Below are 23,823 nucleotides of genomic sequence, written 5' to 3'. Positions count from 1 at the left end.
AGGCCTGAACTCAGATTTTGGCTTTAAAGCCTATAATGAGCCAGCTGTAGTAGCTCACACCTCTTATCCCAGCTACTCAGGAGGCTGAGGCTGGAGTTCCACTTGAGTCCAGGAGTTCAAGGCTGCAGTGTGCTATGATCTTGCCACTGCACTCCAGCCTGGGTGACAGAAGGAGACCTCTCTCTGATTGCATGAATGACTGAATGAATGGCTCATGATGCTAAAATACCACCAAATCTGTGTGCCTCTCATGTAAACAAATAACCGTACTGTTGAAATACATAAACCTATGTATTTCTCTACCCCAAAAACACTATAAACAGTACTTGGGATCCAGAAAGGAGAATAATAAATAATAGATTAAACTTTTTTTTTTTTAAGTTAAATGGTTACAGTGAAGGAACTAAGAGGGTGTTTTGTTGTTGTTGTTTTGTTTAAGTTTAAAAATTGGGGATCTTGGAAATTTAATGGTCAGAGGAATACGAGAGAGAGAAGATTGAGAAATACACTTTATGAAATGCCATGATTCAGGAAGAAGAGCCAAAGGAGATGTCAGAAGTAGTCAAATAAGTATGTTGTTAAAATGGTCAGATGGAAGCATATTCTACATAAAAGTTTAAAATTCAAGCAGTGTCCAACTCCCCTTTAACCTTAGCACCAAGATTTCAAGAGATTAGAATTTGAGAAAGGCCTTTGTATTTCATAGCTGGGATTTTTTTTTTTTTGATCATTCTAGAAAAATATGAAATTCATACTACTTTGGTTGATTCTTGAGAGTATTTTGAGAAGAAAGAAAAATAAAATGGGTTAGGGATGTATGTGTGTATAAAGCTAATGTTCATAATGTTCAAATTCTCCACTCTACCCAACTTGTTTCTTTTACTCAATAATTATCCAGGAGTATTTTGATGATTTCTAGTCTGCTTTCATAGGGTTTACTTCTAAATGGATGGAAAGTAGTATGATAGAGCAAGTGTTGCTCTTCCTTCATCCAGAGTGTGTCAGGATTTAAGTTCAATTTCTCCTAACTTAATGGTCCTAAAAACTATGGAAGCATTGTAAAGTGTTTGCATATAAAGTTCTTTGATTTTGGCACGTAACATCCTTTGTCTTTTGTTCTCTCTCCCCTTGAGCAGAAATGTTTAAGTAAAAAAAAAAAAAAAAAGAATTGATAAATGTCGGACTCATATTAACTAAAAGTTTAGTTGTGTTGTTCTAAGTGTTGAATTAAATGACTTGAAATGAATTATTTTAAATAATTATGAAAAAGTTGTGTCCTCTTTGAGTAGATTTTTTGCATGTGTCCTTAAAATCAATTGTAACACAACCACAGAAAACTGTCAAAGTTTATTCACATGTGGAAAAGGAGGCACATGGGAGGTAATGTGGATGTATAGTGGTAGAGGAGTGGCATGGGAATTGAGCAAGGGAGGTGTAAGAAAAGCTGAGATGGGAGGCCGTCTCTTCTTGAAATTTTGGGAGGAAAAATTTAATTTTCTGTTGAGATATTTTTGACTTGGTGAATTTCACTATATTGGGAAGTAAATGTTTAAAAATTATGTTATGCATAGGATTCTACTGTTTTAAAAGGAACACCCAAACCTTATGTTGCATTTGTAGAAAGAATGGCTTGCAGGAAATCACAGTAAAACTGATGGGATGTGACGTGATTTAAACTTTCTAATTTGATTAAAGCTTATCATACTTTGTGTTCATGTCTTGTCATAAGGAAATTATTAAAGATATGAAGACAAATTTAGGGATATTTACTGTGGTATAACTTGTAATTGTGAAAATATGGAACTAACTTAAATGACCAATAGGGGAATGATTTTTTAATTGCAGTGTTGCCATATGGAATATTATGCAGCCTTTAAATTTAATCTTTTTTGAGTATTTGATGACACAGGAAAATGTTAATTAAAAGCAGACAGTAAGGATTACCAGTGATTTTTTTTCACACTTATTTCTGCTTTCCAAATTTTCTGCGTTCCAAATACATACAATGAGTATGTGTTAAGTTTATAATAAATAAGACTTGGTTTTTAGTTCATAGAAATAGGAATTTTACCTCAAGGGCTGCATTAACTAGATTAGGTTAGTAATTTAAGCACAGAGAAGAAATCAATTTCTAATATTGATGAATGCTTTTGAAATGTCACTAGAACAGCTTGTTTATGGCATTGTCTATGTTTTCTGCAGTGAGTTGAGTAAGGAGAGTAACAGTTGTTTTTCATATTATATCTAAAATGTATTTTTTGGATGATATTTGCTGGGAACCATCATTAAAAGTAAAGTTTTATGAACATACTACCTACTTTAGTTCTGTACAGATTATTATGGGCATTATATATTTTGTGAATAAAGAAAAGATAATCCAATTATTGAGTACATTAAAAGTAAAGCCAAATTATTAGGAGTCACATTTATACTTGGCAGCTGTAAACAGAACACAGCTAATGCTAGTTTAACTTAGAAAAAACAAACTTAAAAAGATTGCATGTAAAAAATCCAGGCTTAAAAAAAAAAAAAAATCCCCGGATACAAGGGCTGGAAGCTCTGGAGTTTATTTTGTCTAATTCTACCATACTATTGAGGAAATTAAAGCAAATTTCACTCACCATACATTTATTAAGTGTTGAAAAAATAAATACTGTGTTTTGTGCTAGCCATTATGATACAAAGATGAATAAAAACCTTCCTGTAAGGAGTGTATATTATACAGTGTAATCAATTTAATAGCATATAATCAAAATGGAAATAGGGAAAAATTTGTGAAAATCAGTTTGGACTTAAACGTGTTCTTTTAAAAGTTTGGGAGATAAGTCTTGATCTTGAGAAGAGAGAATAGTATAGAAGCAGACTTAGAATTTGTGGTAATGTAACCATAAATAAAAGGTGCCATGACATTGAGGGTAAGAGTACATACTCCAGACCCAATCTATCAGGATTCAGTTCTTGCTGCCTTACTACTGTGTAACTTTGGACAAATTAATGTCCTTTGATGTCCTTAGGCCTTAATGTCCTCATGGGTCAAATAAAGATAATAATAGTTACCTTACAAATTGTTAAGGATTAATGAGTTATAGGTTAATATATGAAAGGTGCTTAATAATAGATGAACACAAAAAAATACTATTTAAGTGTTTGCTTTTGTTGTTGGTGTTAAAGTTATGAAGGAATAGCCAGATAGACAAAAGAGTTCAAGAGGCTGAGAGAGGTGATTACTGTATTAAGACTGAGAGGATAAAACCCCAGTGTGAATCTAAGGAGTGTTCCTTCTTTTTTTTTTTTTAAGCGAAAATAAACTTTCACTCAGCTGTTTTTGGTTGTGAGAAACATAATGGAGAAATAACACTTGTGTGTTATAAAGTACAAAATAGCAATTAAAATATAACCTGTAATAGGTGTTTTTTTTTTGATAATTTTAAAATTTGATAATAAATGTTGATATGGTTTGGCTGTATCCCCACCCAAATTTCATCTTGAATTGTAGTTCCCATAATTCCCATGTGTTGTGGGAGGAACCCAGTGGGAGATAATTGAATCATGGGGGTGGCTTATCTCACACTGTTCTCATGGTAGTGAGTAAGTCTCACAAGATCTGATGGTTTTATAAGGGGAAAACCTTTTCTCTTGGTTTTCATTTCTCTCTTGCCTGCTGCCATGTAAGATGTGCCTTTCACCTTCCGCCAAGATTGTGAGGCCTCTCAGCCACGTGGAACTGTGAATCCATTAAACCTCTTTTTCTTTATAAATTACCGAGTTTCAGATATGTCTTTATCAGCATCATGAGAACAGACTAGTACAGTACATTGGTACTGGTAGAGTGGAATGCTGCTGAAAAGATACCCGAAAATGTGGAAGCACCTTCGGAACCGGGTAGCAGACAGATATCGGAACAGTTAGAGGGCTCAGGAGAAGACAGGAAGATGTGGGAAAGTTTGGAACTTCCTAGAGACTTGTTGAGTGGCTTTGACCAAAATGCTCATAATGATATGAACAATGAAATCTAGGCTGAGATGGTCTCAGATGGAGATGAGGAACTTTTTGGGAAATGGAGTAAAGGTGACTCTTGGTATGTTTTAACAAAGAGACGAGTGGCATTTTGCCCCTGCCCTAGAGATTTGTGGAACTTTGAATTCGAGGTAGATGATTTAGAGTATCTGGTGGAAGAAATTTTTAAGCAGCAAAGCATTCATTCAAAAGGTGACTTGGGTACTGTTAAAAAGCATTCCGTTTTTAAAAGAGAAACAGAGCATAAAAGTTTGGAAAATTTGCAGCGTGACTATGCAATAGAAAAGCAAAACCCATTCTCTGAGGAGAAATTGAAGCAGGCTGCAGAAATATGCGTAAGTAACAAAGAGCCAACTGTTAATGCCAAGACAATGGGGGAAAATGTCTCCAGGGCATGTCAGAGACCTTTGCAGCAGCCCTTCCCATCACAGGTCCAGAGGCCTAAAGGAAAACATGGTTTCATGGGCCAGGCCCAGGGCCCTCCTTGCTGAGTTTTGCCTAGGGACTTTGTGCCCTTTGTCCCAGCTGCTCTAGCCGTGGCTAAAAGGGGTTAAGGTACAGCTCAGACCATGGCTTCAGAGGTTGCAACCCCTAAGTCTTGGCAGCTTCCACATGGTGTTGAGCTTGCAGGTGCACAGAAGTCAAGAATTGAGGTTTGGGAACCTCCACCTAGATTTCAAAGAACGTATGGAAATGCCTGGATGTCCAGGCAGAAGTTTGCTGGAGGGGTGGGACCCTCAAAGAGAACCTTTGCTAGGGCAGTGTGGAAGGGAAATGTGGGCTTGAAGCTCCCATACAAAGCCCCCACTGGGGCACTGCCAAGTGGAGCTGTGAGAAGAGAGCTACTGTCTTCCAGACCTCAGAATGGTAGATTCACTGACAGCTTGCACCATGCACCTGGAAAAGCTGCAGACACTCAATGCTAGCCCATGAAAACAGCCAGGAGGGAGGCTGTACGCTGTAAAGCCATAGGGGCAGAGCTGCCCAAGACCATGGAAACCCATTTCTTGTGTCAGCATGACCTGGATGTGAGACATGGAGTCAAGGGAGATCATTTTGGAGCTTTAAGATTTGACTGCCCTGCTGGATTTTGGACTTGCATGGGACCTTCAGCACCTTTATTTTGGCCCATTTCTCCCATTTGGGCTGGGTGTATTTATCGAGTGTCTGTACCCCCATTGTATCTAGGAAGTAACTAACTTGCTTTTGATTTTACAGGCTCATAGGCAGAAGGTACTTGCCTTGTCTTGGATGAAACTTTGGACTATGGATTTTTGTGTTAATGCTGAAATGAGTTAAGACTTTTGGGACTATTGGGGGACTATTAGGAAGGCATGATTGGTTTTGAAATGTGAGGACATGAGATTTGGGAGGTGCCAGGGCAGAATGTATGGTTTGACTGTGTCCCCACCCACATCTCATCTTGAATTGTAGTTCTCATAATTTCCACATGTTATGGGAGAGACCTGGTGGGAAATGATGCATGGGAGTTGTTTTCCCCATACTGTTCTCCTGGTGGTGCATAATAACTCTCACAAGATCTGATAGTTTTGTAAGGGGAAACTCCTTTCGCTTGGTTTTCATTTCTCTCTTGCATGCCACCTTGATTGTGAGGCCTCCTCAGCCACATGGAACTGTGAGCATTAAACCTCTTTTTCTTTATAAATTGCCTAGTCTCAGGTATGTCTTTATCAGCAGTGTGAGAACAGACATTAGTCAATTCAATTCAAATATATACAATTGAATAAATGTATATAGTTGAAAAAGCCAAATACTACAGGATTTATAGCAAATAAAATGTTGATTTCTTGTTTTTTGTTGTTTTGGGGGGTTTTTGTTGTTTGTAGAAATGGTAGGGGGGATCTCGTTAAGTTGCCCAGGGTGGTCTCGAACTCCTGGGCTCAAATGGTCCTCCCACCCAGCCTTCCAAAGTGTTGGGATTACAGACATGAATCACTGTGCCCAGCAGCATTTTATTTAATATAGCTACATTTTATTGCCACAAAATATTTGGGATTACACCCCAGTATTTACAGTGGTATTCAGTATGTAATTAAACAAGTAGTTTTGATGGTTTTGATCCTAAGGTATTGAAAACAATAAGAGGCTGTACAGTTTTATGTTTGTGGCAGATAAAGTTTTATCAAGACAAGAGATTACTCTTCTACAGATGGAATATTATTATTTGCATTAATTGTTTTGCCTTTACAGTTTATTTTACCTTCAAGGTAAGTGAGCCAAGAGGAGACAGGCAAACGGGACTACAATAACTACACTCCTCCGCCCCCATTTTTTCCATAGGTTTTCATTTAAAATTAGAAGTTTCATTGTTGGTTACATAAAGTGAGTTTTCAAGATGAGTGTTGTAACAGGCATTGAAGTTAGTTATTGGGGGAAAGAGATGGGATTTTCCTTAGATCGGTTTACAATATTTATGGATCTTTGCAGCTTTGCCAGTGGGTATTTTAGAGGTTATTGGGGTTGGGGGAAACTGAAAGTTCAAACGCAAAGGGAAGATGGTATTGCTTGCACCACCTGTGCTGCTAATATGACTCATTGTGTAGTTCACAAGGATTAGTCCTCCAGTATGTCCTTATATTAAAACTCCGGGTATTTAGAGCAAGGATCTCACCTATGTTATAGCAATAATCATTGGCCTGATCAAAAAGGCTTTCAGTGAATAGAAACAGTCTTCATGTTCTACAGGCCAACCATTATCTAGAAGAATAGACCTGAGTGAGATTTCCTTTAAAGGTCTATTCTTCTCATTGAGAAATGTGTGTTTCATAGTCCAGAAGAATTAACTCCTGCATAGAAGTAGTTATGGATTCTTCATGGTATCAGTTAAATGAATTTAGGAGCCTACTACAGTAGTAGTCGACATTAAGAAAAGGATGTGTTGGCCAGGTGCAGTGGCTCACACCTGTAATCCCAGCACTTTGGGAGGCTGAGTTGGGTGGATCATGAGGTTAAGAGATCGAGACCATCCTGGCCAACATGGTGAAACCCCATCTCTACTAAAAATACAAAAATTAGCTGGGCTTGGTGGCACGCACCTGTAGTCCCAGCTACTCAGGAGGCCGAGGCAGGAGAGTTGCTTGAACCTGGGAGGCGGAGGTTGCAGTGAGCCGAGATCATGCCACCGCACTCCAGCCTGGCGACAGAAAAAGACTCTGTCTCAAGAAAAGAAAGAAAGAAAAACGTGTGTTAAGAAGAAACAAAACGTTTTTAGTGGTAACATGACTTGTGGTAACAGGATTTGTGATTTCCTGTAGTTTAAATCTTTTTTTATTTTGTGTTTGTTTTACTCTCTTCTTTATGAGTGAATTAAATTTACTGGTATTTGTCTTTTCCTGCTTCTTGATATGTTAGGTATAGTCACTACTTAGCTCTAGAAGCTACTGAGGATCATTATCTAACACCTCTTAAGTTACATAAAAATTATATATTCCATGAGTTTTTCATAGTCTCCAAACACACCACACACAGTACATTTGTAATTTCACTATATTTTAATATTTCATTAAACATTGCCAGAATTAAATGAATTGTTCCCACGTGGTAGAACTTAAACCAAGATGTTGTTTAGATTTGTTTTTTCCTGGTATGTTATTTTTTTCATTTTAGTTTTCAGTACAAGATATACTTGCTGAGTTTGTTTTTTTGTTGTTTTGTTTTGAGACACAGTCTCACTCTGTCACTCAGGCTGGAGTGCAGTGGTGCCATCTCGGCTCACTGCAACCTCTGCCTCCTGGGTTCAAGCAATTCTCCTGCCTCAGCCTCCTGAGTGGCTGGGACTACAGGCATGTGCCACCACACCTGGCTAATTTTTGTATTTTTAGTGGAGATGGGGTTTCACCGTGTTGGGCAGGCTGGTCTTGAACTCCCAAAGTGCTGGGATTACAGGCATGAACCACCGCACCCAGCCACACTTGCTGTTTTAAAAATGTTGTGATTAAGTATCTCTACTGAAGTGTTTTGAACAAGTAATTTTTTGCTGCTTTTACAAGTCTGGAGTTTGTAAAATATAAGTTTCAGTGATTTATTCTCAACATAGTTTATAATGAGCTTTGTCCTTGGAAAAGAGAAATAATTTTTATCATTATGTATGCCTGTTAAGTTAATCATATATTTCTCTGCTGGTCAAGAAGAATCAGTGTTTTGTGTTTTTTTTGTTGTTTTATTCTTTAATCCATGTTTCTTAGTATTCTTTACCCTGCATATCTATCAGGGTTCACAGTAACCAAAAGTGATTACAAAGAAATAAATATCTTTAGTATTCAAATCCTTAATAAGCCTTTAATCATATTTGTTTATAATCAAAATTGGTTGGATTTTAAAGTATCTACCCATTGTGTTTGTTTTGGCTAATACTATTTTGGTTGAGAGAGAGCAAAGCAATTCAAAAATGCTAATGTGATTTAACATGGGTTAAAGTTAATGGGAATATAGTATTTGCATAACCTCTTCTAACTTTATTTACATAAAAAGGAGTATAACGATAATTTAAAACTGTAAAGAGTACTGTCAACGTAAGCTGTAATGCCTTATCAGAGAGAAGGTACTTAAAGATTGCTTTGGGGAACAGCAAACTTCTTCAAAACTTAAAATTTCATTTGAATTTGAGTCAGACTTTTCAGTGCCTTTTCTTTTATGGAATAATTCACTTGAGCACATTAAGTCAAGGGCTATGATATATTTCTTCTCTGTATCAGTCTTGTCCCACCCTTGGATATAAAATACTTCCAAGAATGTAGACATCTTTAGGTTCTGTTGAGATTATTACTTATCTGTCCCAGATGAGAGATTTTCTTTGGTTAAGAATAAACAGAATAATAATGTATGTGTGTGTATATGTATATACATATCTTTCTAATGGTAATTTTTTGTGGAATTTTTCTCACACATTGGAATTATGATCTGCAGTAATGAATGCCAGTAACTGTGCATCCACAGGATGGCAGTGTGGTAGCATTTTCATGATGTAATAAATGATTTACAACACTATTGGTATCATGTATTTCCTTGGAGCTCACCACTTTGATAGAATGCTTTATTCTTTTAACTTAAAGGGTAAGAAAAGTAGGTTTACATGGATGGATAGAAAATTGTAATAGATGGGTATAGTAGTTTAGTCAGGGTTCTTAAAGAGTTCGTTGGAAGGAGAATTGGTAGAGAATGAAGGCTATGGGTTTGTCTTGCTGAGGTCTTCTGAAAACACTAGAGAGCAGTACCAGACATTAATTACCTCTTCGATGTCCATGTCAACAAGAGAAGAGATCTTAAGTTTTATAGAGCCTTTCCCCCACCAAATGTCACATGACCTTCCTTCCTAATATTATGGTTGTTTGTTTACAACTCTGATTTATCTGACTCTTAGAGGGTAGGATTGATCTTAATAGGATTATCTGTTTTTAGAATATATTGACCATACTCAAGTTAATGTTTAAATGCATAAATTGAAGAGGTAATTTCTAAACATATATTAGATGCTGTAGTACAAAGTCTGGCAAAAAGCGTATGTTTTCATTTTGCAGTGGAGATTGTGTTTATTTATTTATTTTGAGATGGAGTTTCGCTTTTGTTGCCCAGGCTAGAGTGCAGTGCGATCTCAGCTCACTGCAACCTCCGCCTCCCCAGTTCAAACGATTCTCCTGCCTCAGCCTCCCAAGTAGCTGGAATTACAGGCATGCGCCACCACGCCCAGCTAATTTTTGTATTTTTAGTAGAGACGGGGTTTCTCCATGTTGGTCAGGCTGGTCTCAAACTCCCAACCTCAAGTGATCCACCCGCCTCGGCCTCCCGAAGTGCTAGGATTACAGGTGTGAGCCACCACGCCTGGCCAAGATTGTGTTTATTTTTAAGAATTGAGTTACTTCACCATTTCTTTTACTCAAATGTATCTAATTTCTTATTTTCTATGTCTTAAAATGTAGATTTGTAAATGAGATTTAAATTGAGGTATATCAATATATGTGTAATTTTACAAATTCAAGCAGAGCAGTTGGTATTAAGCAAGGTATTTGTTGTATTTGATATATTATCTGGCAAGCAATCTTCAACTTTATTTACTGGAAGTACAAGTTGAGTACTCCTAATTTGAAAATCCAAAACTTTCTGAGCACCAATATGATTCTCAAAGGAAATGTTCACTGGAGTGTTTCCTGTTTTGCATTACCAGTTTGGATATGCTCAACTGTTAAGTATAATGCAAATATTCCAAAAATCCAAAAAACTTCTAGTCCCAAGCATTTTAGACAAGGGATATTCAAACTGTGTCTATCGGTGTACTGAAGAGTGTTATGACGTAAAACACATATCTCCAACATGTAAACATCTCAGGATCAGTGATCCAAAAAATGTAAAAAATAGGGACTTGCGTCCAATTCTCTTAAAAGTAAATGCTTATGTTTGGATTGTTGTAGATATCACGTTGATCAGATTTGTACCATTGGTGCTGGTAAGTGGGTATGAATGAGACTAATTGGGATAGAGGAAGTTTCAAGGTAAAATACTGTTGAAAACTTGTCTGTTTCTATTAGTTTATCTTTAACATTAACCTATGTTTACCAAATAATACAAATTAAAGTCCCACCTGGGCTTTTTCATTTCCTGATATTTTCTTTTTCTTGACCTCTCCATCACTCTTATTATTAACTTAAACTCTAGTGCATCTGCTTCTGTATAAAGTGTTTTCTACTTTACTAATGATAGTAAATGTCTCTGAGAAGCTGCATGGAAGTGCTGAATTGAGAGTATTATCGGGTCTACTCTTTTCAAATATGCCTGGAAATGAATTTGAGCAAATGTCTAAGAGGAAATTTCATCTGTAGTTACCAAACGTGACTGCTAAAATTTTTACATTGTCAAGCAAAGTGTGGCTCCATTTGAAGAGGAAGTATGAATGTGACTATGAATATGTATTTGTGTACCCATATACCTGCTAGTGATTATTTCTAGAGAATGTGACTTAGAGGGAAATAAATAGGGTGGAAACTTTTTCACTTTTTACTTTAAGACAAAAACAACACCTATTACCTTTGCAGTTGAACCAATTATCCATACAGACAGATGCAGATTTGTGGTTACCATGGGCTGGAAATAGGAGAGAATGTGGAGTAGTAAGAGCTTAATGAGTGTAGGGTTTTGTTTGGGAGTAATGAAAATTCTTTAGGACTATAGAGGGGTAGTGGTTGCACAACCTTGTAAGTGTACTCAATACCCCTGAATTTGTTCTCTTTAAAATGGTTATGTCATGTGACTTTTACCTCAATTTTTTTAAGAGGGCTTTTTCATTCAGTTTGTATCATTTCTTATATTAAATCTAAATTCTGTGACAGCGTTACAGCATTCAGTGTTTATTTGTACTTAGATGAAAGAAATCCAGCTTCAGAAGTGATTGTGGTGTTTCAACATAAGTGGACTTAGCTATAATAAAAACATAAATGACATGAGGTTTTCTCAGGCCTAGTCAATTTCTAGTTGTGCCTTTGTGTGTTCGGTGTTTGTCTAGGGTTTGACTTCTCAACTCTGGATATCTGAAAGGCCTGTTGATCATAGAATCTTAGTTTATAATTGTTGGGAGGGATCTACAAATCTTTTCCACCCCACATTCTATAGTGAGGAAACTGAAGCTTTTGCTGTTAAGTAGTTGTTCAAGATTACATAGTGATCTTGTTCTCAGTTTTTAATTTTCTTTATACTGTAGTCTGCATGGTTCTTTTTTTTTTTCTCTCTCTCTCTCTCTCTCTCCTGCCTCTGTGACTCTCCTTTATCAGGGCTTCAACAGGCTGATTTGTTTAAAAAAAATCATTTGTAGACATTTCAGGTCATGTGATGGGGAAATTTTTATTTAACTTTGATTACATTTGGGTTTGGGTACGTCATAGAGGGTAATTCCATTCCAACATTAATGTGTTTGGAAAGAACATTATCTGATGGATTATGTCTGTTGTCTTCTAGACATCTGATCCTCCATTAGCTTGAGGTCAGTGGAAACTTTACTTACTTTGGTCCTTCCTATTAAATTGATGAGCTTCTTACTGTCTTCCTAACACTATGGTCATCTCTTATCATGTAGATTGTGAGGCAACTTAATATTTGAACCAGTAGCCCATAACTTCCTTTTCTAGATGGGTTTCTTTTAAGAGCAAATCAATATTCTTTCTCATCTAAGTTGGGTGAGGAGGAAAGTGTGTGTAGTAGACTATGCTACACAGTATATAGGATACACAAATATGTGTATTCCTAAATACCCCCAATCTTTGTTTTTGATAGAGTAGTTTATTTGCCAAAAACTATTAAATGATGTATAATCTGTATAAATGGAGTAGTTTTTATGTTAATTTATTTCAGATGGGCTTTATCTTTATTTTTACTGAATTTTTAGTTTCAGTGACTTCAAATACTTTCTCTCTAATCAGTTGCCTAACAGTGGTCTGTGAATATAAAGCAAGTATTTGACACAAATTGTAAATCCCTCCCCAGTTTCCTTGTCCATTTAGATTGACAAACTTAATTTAGATTGATGAGAATACTGTAATATACTTAGTGTGAAAAGAAGTGAGTTTCTTTTATTAGATGCTAAATTCAGTAGCTGGTCTGTATAATGGCTTGACTTCTGTGTACTTAGTTATTTAATTACAGAAAACTTGGCGGACATATGAATTTATTTAACTCATATACTTTACAAAGAGTATTATGGGATAATAAAAAGGTATGAAATACTTGAGAGCTTTTGAGACAGTAGCAGGTATTCACACATGCTGGTGGTGGTGATGAGTATTAAGTCGTGTATTTTGGATTAATGCCAATAGGACTGGTATTTACTTAATTTTATGTATATATTAGCTTCTTGAGTCATATTAATATTACTGATGGTAGATCAAAACAAACTTGATTCCATTTCTGGGAAAGGAATGCAACACAAGTCTCACAAACTGTTGTAATGATTTGCAAAATACAGTACTTAGTATTTTTAAAAAATGGATAGAATATTCACAATCTGTAATACATGCTTAACAAATGTACATCTAATAAAAGTCATTTCAAGGTTCTGTTCTTAAATTCAGTTAATACTTTGCTAAAAAACAGGATTTACATATACATTTATGTTTTAGGTACTTAATGGTAGTAGTAAATTATCCTTGTTTCCTATTTTGTCTTTATAGCATATAGCACTTTCTACATTGTGGGTTTAATATTATCCATGCAGATACCTTTTGTGGGATTCCAGCCAATCAGAACAAGTGAACACATGGCAGCTGCAGGTATGAAAAATATATATTTTCCTTCTTCTAAAGAATATGTGGACGTGTGATTGGCAGTCTTCCAAGTGATGACAGTTTTTGATCATTTTGGTTGTTGCAATGACAACCAAAGTAATCTGAGTCACAATTATGGGAAATCTGTAGATAAAAATTTTATCAGAGATTCTCATTGCAAGGTTCGTGACCCATTGGAAGTCTGTGGGTAGTTATTTTATTGTAACATCTGTACACTGATACTATATAGATAGCAATATATAACTTTCAGAGGTGGTGTTTCTATAGAATTTATTATCAGATTCTCAGTGGAGTCTGAATTAATCCCCATGTTCCCAGAATAGTTAAGAATCACTATCTTACTGTTATATAGCACTTTAAAACTTATGAAATGCATTTACTTAGATTTCTGAATGGATGTTGTCACTTTACCAAGTAGTAATTTGAGACGCAGAGAGATGTATATTTAGTGTTGTGTACACAATAATAAATAGAATGTCTATGTAGATACGCAGTCACCTGTCTTTACACATATGCATTACAACATTTCCTAAACTCTAAATCTTTGATAATACTTACTTAACCATTGTAAAATGGACTTTTAAAAACAACCCTTAAAGTTGAATTTATTTTTAAAAATTAATGTTCTAGATGGTTGAGGATTCTTACGTCCTCTTTGTTTAAAGTTTTATGTTTAATGTTTTTGTATCATGTTTTGTACTTTTTGAGAATCCGTTTTTGCAACTACTCCTTTCGTTTTGTATATCTTAGTACTCACCTTTATATTTACTAATGTAGGGGAGAAAAGATTATTATCTCTAACAAAAGACAGATTAACAAGAGAAAAGCATAAATTTTACATGACACAAGAGTCTTCAGAAGTGAAAATTTTAAAAAGGCAGGGAAACTGTATTTTTATGCTTAGGTTTGATGAAGAGTGGACAGTCATGTAGAAATAAGATTGGACAAAGAGAAGTACGATCTAATGGCAATAGACTGGGAAGAACTTAAGGCCTATTTGTTCATATTCTTCTTGGTGTCTCTGTGTCTTCATCTTTTCCTCTGGGTATTAGAAGGACCCCTCTGGAATGAGGATCTTATAACCTACTTACAGGAAAGTCAGAGAATTATTTTATGACCTGCCTCAGGGGAGAACAAACAGAAAAGATGAGAGAGACTTCCCAGTTTCTGCTGGTTTCTCAAATGCCAAGATGCCATAATTTGGCATGAGCCCTGATACAAATTTAGAATCTTGTTTAAATGTGTAATTAAGGTCACATCTTATTACTCAGTTATAAATAGTAACTGTATATCAAGATTATCCTGATCCTGAGTCTTTGTATCCTTCAACAAAACAAATCGGAGAATTGTTTTTCAATGATTTTTAAAAATTACTTCCCTCCACCCCAGAAAACCCCCCTAAAATATAGAGGAAAGGGAGGAACTTAATGTGTTAAATAGGCTTGTTACTCAAATGGGATTTTTTTTCGCCTTTGGTCTGGTACACGTGTGAGGAGTCTGATCATTTAGAGAAAAAAAAAAAGTCATAGAATTTTTTGGATGTATTAGGCAACTGTCATTTGACAAAGGAAACGTTGGCTAGATGAAATAACTAGTCTTTGATATGAATGGTGCAGGACATTCTAAGAAGCTCTAGTTTTTAAATGACCTTGGAAAACTGCTTTGTTGATTATATGACCCTTTTCTTTAATTAGGTGTCTTTGCGTTGCTGCAAGCTTATGCTTTCTTGCAGTATCTGAGAGACCGATTAACAAAACAAGAGTTCCAGACTCTTTTCTTTTTGGGTGTATCACTAGCTGCAGGTGCTGTGTTCCTTAGTGTCATCTATTTGACTTATACAGGTACGTGTTATCACCTGTAGGATGTGAATATTGTCTATACAAACAATATAAGAATAATAGCCAAAGGTTCTAAAATCTGAATAACAGCATGACTACAAAGTGATTCTTTTCTTTTTCTTTTTCTTTTTTTTTGAATAGTATATCTTAATTTTGTGGCACCAAGCTCTGATAAATCTACTTTTAAGCATTCTTCTCTTGCTGGATGAATAGGCCCAAACTATAAAAAGAAAAAAAAATCAGAGCTTCTGTTATTTACCTGTTATATGCTCACCTTCTCTTGCATGCACACACACTCCCTCTTTCTCCCCTACTTTTCAGCAGTTTACTAACAGAATCAGTTTCAATCTGCTTCTGGATTCTAAGTTACCCTCTAACCTTGATTTACCAGTCCTTAGAAACAAATCGAATTCTTTCTAAATTTATTCTGTCAGGCCGGGCGCGGTGGCTCACTCTCGTAATCCCAGCACTTTGGGAGGCCGAGGCGGGCGGATCACGAGGTCAGGAGATCGAGACCACGGTGAAACCCCGTCTCTACTAAAAATACAAAAAATTAGGTGAACCGGAGGGGGTTGCAGTGAGCCGAGATCTCCCATGATCCAGCCTGGTGAAGAGATCTGTCTCAAAAAATTTCTAGATTTATTCTGTCAAATTAATGTAAAAGCCGTGAGTGTTTAAAATCATCTTTGAATTTATCTGGTGGGATATGGCATACTGGACTAGATCATTTAGAAACTCCCTTCCCTCTGCCCCCCCCTTTATTTTATTTTTTTTAAATGATCTGGTCTTGTTTAATGCCTTAGCCTTATTAGTCAACTAAAAGCTTAAGAGAATTGGAAAACTTTCTACAGCTTTATCTCAAATGTGTTTCTCTGGAAATGGGTTCTCCATGGATATTGTTTTTATTTGATCACTACCTTATTTTTTCTGACTGCCAAACTGTCTGAAACAGGTTGACACCTATAAATGAAAACTGAAATTCTTTGAACATTAGTTTGTCTATGTATAATTAGCAATAAACATAAAGGCAATAAAAGATTTACAAAATAATAAAAAGGCAGATTAATTTCATCCATGTTTTTCCTTCCAAGGTTACATTGCACCGTGGAGTGGCAGGTTTTATTCACTGTGGGATACTGGGTAAGTGCAGTTATGTTATTTGGCCTCATATTTATTGAAATACCCCTTTTCCTTTGTTTTTATGTGTTTTGTCAGTGTTTCACTCAGTTTTTGGGCAACATTTCTAAGTACCAAAGATGCTAGTTTAGTAAATGTTAAATCCTTGTATTTTATCTTGTTATGATACCTGTTTTGAATGCACCTTTAGTATGAAATGTACGTTGTGTATTACTGTTCTGCATGGGCAACTCCTTGTTTCTGTTTTGTTTGTAAGAATAGGTAACCTTTGTGCAATTTAAAGATTGATTTTTCTTTTACCTAACATATAACATTTTCATCTTTAGTAATAATTTTTTATTCTTAAGAATTCTTAAGGATACTATGTTATAATTTAATTGCCATAGATAGGAAGAAAATTTAATGTTTTTCTAATACCATCTGATTTAAGTTTTTTTGTTTTTTAAATCTGTGAAACACAAGAGAATATATATCTGTTGTGGTTTTTTCTTAGAGTGCTGTTATAAAATGAGTTAATAAATTTGGTTTTGAATTAGACTAGTTCAGTAAAACTTTCTGTCTCTAAAATGTTTTCCGGGAGATTAGAAAATATCTATTGATTATAATTTATGCCCCTCCTCTGTTCCTGCTGTTCTGTCTTGTTACTCCCCAGGTGGCTCAATAAAAAACAATTTATTGAACAGACATGCTTTCTGATGTGATACCAGAAGGACTTGTGTCCATGTCTAATTAAAGGACATGAGCAAATTATGCATGAATGACTGGAACTAGCAATTAGACACATAATTCAAGAGTTCAGCCTGTGGATCTCTAACGAATATGAAGGATAACCCAAGTTGTAGACTGTTATTCTTATTAGGTTAAATTACTAGGTTAACTTGTGCAGTTATATTTATTCTTAATTTCTAAACTTTAATTGACTACTTTAGAATCTCAGGGTGTTTCAGTAATAATTTTTTCAGTCCTTTCCATTTCCTTCACCTGCCTCCATGCCAGCTTCATGTCAAGCAAGGCATTATCATTGTGTAAGGTGTAATTATTGGGTAAAGTATTTCTGCTACAAGTTGCGTATTCAAAATCTGAAATGCTTTAAAATCATAAACTTTTTGAGCACCAACATGATGCTAAAAGGAAATGCTTATTGAAGCATTTCAGAATTTCAGATTAGAGATGCTGAACTGGTAAGTATAATGCAAATATTCTAAAATGTGAAACAGTGCTGGTTCTAAGCATTTCAGATAAAGGATATTCAGTCTGTAGTAATAATTCCAAAAGGTAATGAGACTTGTTGATGCAAACATGAAAAATGCTGACTTAAACTGCAGAACAAATTGCCAGTTGAACAGAGATTTCTGTATTGGAATTCAGAGCCAACATTCTCATGTCTGGATCTAGATAATTCTCTGAATTTTACAGAGGGCATACTAGTTTTAGTTTTACCAGTGTAGACCAAACAGAAACTATCCAGTATAACTGGTTACCTTGGAAGTTATATTTAAATAAGAAGGGGTAGGGAGTAGGTACCATTTCTACAACCAAACAAGATTTCTTCATCTAAAAGGAACTCCTGTTTTATCACTTAATTGTAAACAATATTAACTTTTTTAATACCAGGTATGCAAAAATACACATTCCAATTATTGCATCAGTGTCTGAGCATCAACCTACGACTTGGGTGTCTTTCTTCTTTGACCTACATATTCTTGTATGTACCTTCCCAGCAGGCCTTTGGTTCTGCATCAAAAATATCAACGATGAAAGAGTATTTGGTAAGAGAGGTTTTTATTGAATACTTTGATATGGAATAGTTATTTTTCTTTTTGAGATTATTTAAGTTTTTGTTTTTCTATGTTTGACTCTATATATTCAAGATAAATTTTCTCCCTTATTTTGCATAGGTGCTTAACCAAGAAAAATTCATTGAGAGGCTGGGCATGGTGGCACACGCCTGTAATCCCAGCACTTTGGGAGGCCAAGGCAGGCGGATCACCTGAGGTCAGGAGTTCGAGACCAGCCTGGCCAACATAGTGAAACCTTGTCTCTACTAAAAATACAAAAATTAGCCGAACATGGTGGCGCATGCCTGTAATCCCAGCTACTCAGGAGGCTGAGGCAGGAGAATTGCTTGAACCTGGGAGGCGGAGGTTGCAGTGAGTCAAGATCAAGCCACTGCACTCCACCCTGGGAATCAGAGTGAGACTCTGTCTCAAAAAAAAAAAAAAAAAGAAAGAAAAATTCATTGAATTTGTATTAAGTATTTTGATTGTTTTAATTTAGAACTAGTATATTATGGTTTCTGAGAGGTTAATTTTATAGTTTGTGTTTGAGAATTGAAAATTTTAACTTTGTTGACAATATCCTTGACTTTGTTTTCTGAGTAAAATTTTATTTAAGTAGGAAGAAGTTTTTAGGGACATTCATCTTCCAGATTTCAGAGCAAAGTCGGTTTTATAACGGAGTAAGGATCACCTTTCATTAAACATCCTCTTCATTGATAGATTTGTATATTTCCAACTAATAAGACTTGAAATACAAAATATTTAAAAGCCAAGTTATTTAGGATTCGATATTTCTAATATAAGTTGACAAAATAAGCAGATATCAAAGCCTTCTACATGACTTAATCACAGATGAAATATGCTGTGGTTGTTTTATATAAGATAAAAACTGAAACTGAGAAAAGCTTTATCACATGTACAGGATCACACCAGTCAGTAAGTAATTTGTAGTGCTAGAAACTTGTACAGTTATAGGGTCTGGACCATGAGTGACACATGAATCAGGAAAGAAAGAACAGCACCTGTAGGGGTTCAGTTTAAAGGATGGCACACTCATTCTTCTCTAGGTTAATGGATCCTGGATGAGGCCCTGTTAATACAGCATCATTTAAGAAGATTTAACTTAAACTTCATGACTCAGTAATCCTGTTCCTATGTATATATCTAAGAGAAGTGAGTGCGTATGTCTACCAGAAGACATGTTTAAGAATGCATTAGTAATTTTATCTACAGTAACCCCTAATAGTAAATATTCCAAAGTCATCAGCAGTAGAATGAATAAATTTTTATACATCTGTTGTGGAATACAACACAACAATCATTAAAGAACAGGATGGGGAAATAAGAGAAGCTAATATAAAAGAGAACATTTTTATGTGATTATATTCCTGTAAAGTTCAACCATAAGGAATACTAATTCTTTAGAAGTCTAAATAGTGGTTACCTTTTTTGATAGGGGAGGGGGTAGTTATTGACTGAGAAGAGGCATGAGGACATATAAAAATGTCCTACATCATTGTGGGTTGTAGTTACACAGGTGTGTATATATACAAATTCATTGAGATACTTAAGAATATGATGTGATATATTTTTTAGTCAGGAAAAAAAATTTAATTAGCATCAGATAGGAGCTCACATGACTCACTGAATTTGTAAAGTCATACATAGCCTTCAGCCAGAAATAGTTAGAGCCTTTTCCTGTGTTTAGCACATTATCCAGAAAGCTCTGGCTATTGGAAATTTGTTTCAAAAAATTTTTTTAAGTTTCTTGGCAGTAACTTTGCAGGTTCCTCCTTTGATTAATAACTTACGTTCTTCTCATCCCATTTTTGTTTTAAAGCAGGTTTTATGCCAGATATTGGCACTGGCTTTTTATAGATTTTAAATCTATAAATTTATTTTGCCTGGTGATGTCATGCACAAATATGTTTTTATCTGCCAGCTATGGGTTTTTTATGATGTTATTGACAAATAGTGAATTAAGTCTAATTCTTCATAACTAATTAAATTTGAATCATACATTTTTCTAAACTGTGGATGTGCAGGTTTTATTTAGTGAACACTAGTTATAATTTCTAAATGCGGCTAATTAGTTGGTCAGTAGTATCAATTTAGAAACAATTAGATCGTTTGTGAGACATTTATATAATTCCAGATTGGTTTTATAGTGTGGTTTTAAGTATCTAGTTCAGTTTCCTGGGAACTTTTTCCCTCCGACATATTGTAAGAGAATTTGTCTTTGCAGTTGCTCTATATGCAATCAGTGCTGTCTACTTTGCTGGAGTGATGGTGCGACTGATGTTGACTTTGACTCCAGTCGTGTGTATGCTGTCTGCAATTGCCTTTTCAAATGTTTTTGAGCACTATTTGGGGGATGACATGAAAAGGGAAAATCCACCTGTGGAGGACAGCAGTGATGAGGATGACAAAAGAAACCAAGGAAATTTGTATGATAAGGTGGGGAATCTAAAGTAAGGCCTTTAAATTGTCTATGTACTTTCTTAATTTTTCCGCCACAGTAAGAACTATACATATCAAGAAATGTTATTAAATGATGATTTGGACAAACTGTGACTTTTGTAGTTGGTCTCCACTGTTTGCCTCAAAATATGAATCCTGGTCAGTCTTTTAGCTCAGAGTTAGAAAATAGAATGTAATCAGAAAAGGAATTCTTACTTCTTTTTGGTCATTTGTTACCTAAATACTTAAGATATATATCCTTGTTAATATACCCTTCCATTTTTGAGAGCAAAAACTTGATGCGTACTAAATTACATAACATTTGGCACTGTAAACCCCTCTGAAACCGTGTGTACAGACAAGTGCTTATCCTTGAAGTCCATACTCAGTGCATACTTTCAAAATATTTTTGAAGTGATATTTGGTTGGTTGAACAGTAAAATGAAGGGAGCAAAATACCTTTTTTAAAACCCTCCAGTTCGTTAGCAATAGGTAACTGGCCAATACAAGGTAATTTATTTTTAATCTATAGTTTCTCAGTTGGTGCAAGTGTGAAAAGGACTTGTAAGAATTAGAGCATTTGTCTTGGATGACATATTGAACTTTGCTATTTGAATATTGCCTAGATTTTAAAATACTAATAAATTAAACTTCCCAGTATCGGTATTAACTTTGAAATTCTTTCCTTCTATCTGTAATTCGTAAAGATGTGTGTTAAGAAACCCACATTCCTGATTTTTGTGTTTGTTGTTATTGTTGGGGTTTTTTTGTTGCTTTGTGGTTTCTTAACCAGCCTTGAAATTTAGAAGTTGTGACTTTTTCTATTCTCTCTTCCCTTTTTTGTTGGGGAAGGTGATTTTTTAAAGGTAATCATAGTTTTAACAAGTCTGTTGGTTTTAGGGTTTCAAAATTGGAAGACTGATTCTGTTAATGCAGTTTTTTCCTATACTAAAGTGGTACATGATCAAAATTATAGCTGAGCATTGCCATTTTCAGGATGTGGAATTCAGATTTTATAAGAATTTACATATTAAGATTTCACCAGAATGGGGTCGTTTGGTTAATCCCCTTTGTATTTAATTAAAGTATAAGGACAATTGGGTTTGAAAGCAGCTTCTTACTGGAGATAATTATTTTGCTCTATGACCAGTTTCTGGATTGGTATATTCCCAGGAAACTTTATTCACATTTGACTTAGAAAACACTCCATCACCCACATAAGAATATCTGATGGTTATAACTTTTCTGAGTCATAGAATTAAATTGATAGATAAACAGTCTCCCAACTTTTTCCATTGAGTATCTTAATGAAGCAAGTCAAATAATGAATTTGTCTAACCAATTTTTTAAATATTTTCAGGCAGGTAAAGTGAGGAAACATGCAACTGAACAGGAAAAAACTGAAGAGGGATTAGGCCCTAATATAAAAAGCATTGTCACCATGTTGATGCTGATGCTGTTGATGATGTTTGCTGTCCACTGTACCTGGGTCACAAGCAATGCCTACTCTAGTCCAAGTGTAGTCCTGGCCTCATACAATCATGATGGGTAAGAAAATAACTTGGATACAAAAACATTTTATACTTACACTTCCTTTTCTTTGTCTCAAAGGATATGATTAAAAAATAGAATGTTGTTTGTGAGATTCTGCATTTGCTTTTTTGTTTTTAATTTTTGTAGGTACACAGTAAATACATAATTTTATGGGGTACATTCTGTGTATGTCTTTTGATACAGGCATGTGTAATGATCACATGTAAAATGGGGTTTCCATCCCCTCAACTATTTATCCTTTCAGTTACAAACGATCAAGTTAGACTCTTAGTTATTTTTAAATGTACAATTAAATTATTTTTGACTGTAATCACCCTGTCGTGTTCATACCCGTTAACCATCCCCGTGCACTCTCCCCCGCCCCGCCAGCCTCTGCCTTCCACTCCTATGAAGCTCTGTATTTGAATCTACCTTTCTTTGTCCTCTCCTCCACCTTGGTGCCGTGGGTAGTAATCACTGTATTTCATGCTGTTTTCCAGAATATTTCTGCGTGTATAACCATATACATCAGTTTTTCTCAAATGTGTGGTCTTTGTACACACAGCATCATCATTACATGAAACTTGTTAGAAATGCAAATTCTTGACCTCACCCTAATGTTACAGAATTAGAAACCTGGGTCTGGGGGCCTAGCAGTCTGTGGTTTAATAGACCCAGGTGATTCGGATGCAGCTAAAATGTAAGAATAGCTGATTTATGTATCGCCATGGCTTTCAACTACTGTTTTACTTGGGAGCTTATTAGGCTTGTACACTATTAGGCCCCACCCCAGAACTACTGAATCAGAATCGGCTTTTTTTTTTTTTTTTTACATACAAGATATGCAGGTGGTTTGTGCACACACATTAGTTTGAATAACACTAGTCTAGCTCTTCATCGTTTCACTTTTTTTTTTCTCATCGGTAGAGGCTTTTAATAACTACCATCCTTAAAATCTGAACGTATTCAGTGGTTTAATACCTCAAGATTTTAAGTTAGCCTTTTCACATTTGTGACATCTCATTTAAAAGAGTATTGTGATTCTTTTCAGCACCAGGAATATCTTAGATGATTTTAGAGAAGCTTACTTTTGGCTAAGGCAAAATACAGATGAACATGCACGAGTAATGTCTTGGTGGGATTATGGCTATCAGATAGCTGGAATGGCTAATAGAACTACGTTGGTGGATAATAACACCTGGAATAACAGCCACATAGCACTGGTAAGGATTTAATAAACACAAGGTTAAAAAATCTTTATTCACTCCTTAGCAATCAGGCTTCACTTGTGACTAAATGTGGGTGAAAAGTACTCTGCTGAATTCTCAAAATACTTTTTTACACATATATTCAATAAAGTGAGTTCAAGGTATGCTTATTTTGTTTTTAAGAATGGTACTAAGTATCATTCAGAATTGCAGGCTGATTTCTGGTAGATTTTGTGATAAATTTAGCTTACTGAAGAGTTAGACAAAATCTGCAACTTAAAATGTTTGGCTTGTATTTTTTGTGTTATAAACTAAAAATTATTTGCAAATATGTAAAGTAAATGCACTGTATTTTATGGATAGGCAAACTGTTCCTCTAGCTATTAAAGAACTAGTCTACATAGATGAATGTAATTCCCTCTTTGTACTTCAAAGATTTTTAAATACAAAGAGTAGTCTTAACCAAATGAATTCTATTTGTATTACTGTTGTAGCTAATTATCAGATGTGTGCTAGACTGGAGAGAAGAAATGTATGTGCTAGCAAGATCACTGGCCAGCCCTGGCCT

The 23,823-nt window shown here is 35.3% G+C and overlaps 1 protein-coding gene across 1 annotated transcript in view; it reads left to right on the top strand.

The window, feature by feature from the left end:
- STT3B (STT3 oligosaccharyltransferase complex catalytic subunit B) overlaps nt 1-23,823 on the top strand; it is a 109,360-nt gene that overhangs the window by 73,643 nt on the left and 11,894 nt on the right. Inside the window, exons 6-12 of the mRNA XM_032162231.2 lie at nt 13,188-13,286; nt 14,996-15,142; nt 16,231-16,279; nt 17,891-18,045; nt 20,300-20,511; nt 21,875-22,062; nt 23,099-23,270. Of these exons, the coding sequence (XP_032018122.1) occupies nt 13,188-13,286; nt 14,996-15,142; nt 16,231-16,279; nt 17,891-18,045; nt 20,300-20,511; nt 21,875-22,062; nt 23,099-23,270 (1,022 nt within the window). The remainder of the gene's footprint in view (nt 1-13,187; nt 13,287-14,995; nt 15,143-16,230; nt 16,280-17,890; nt 18,046-20,299; nt 20,512-21,874; nt 22,063-23,098; nt 23,271-23,823) is intronic.

Source organism: Hylobates moloch, unplaced genomic scaffold, assembly GCF_009828535.3.
Source record: "Hylobates moloch isolate HMO894 unplaced genomic scaffold, HMol_V3 SCAFFOLD_8, whole genome shotgun sequence".
Taxonomy (NCBI): domain Eukaryota; kingdom Metazoa; phylum Chordata; class Mammalia; order Primates; family Hylobatidae; genus Hylobates; species Hylobates moloch.
This window is presented reverse-complemented; position numbering and strand designations above follow the sequence as displayed.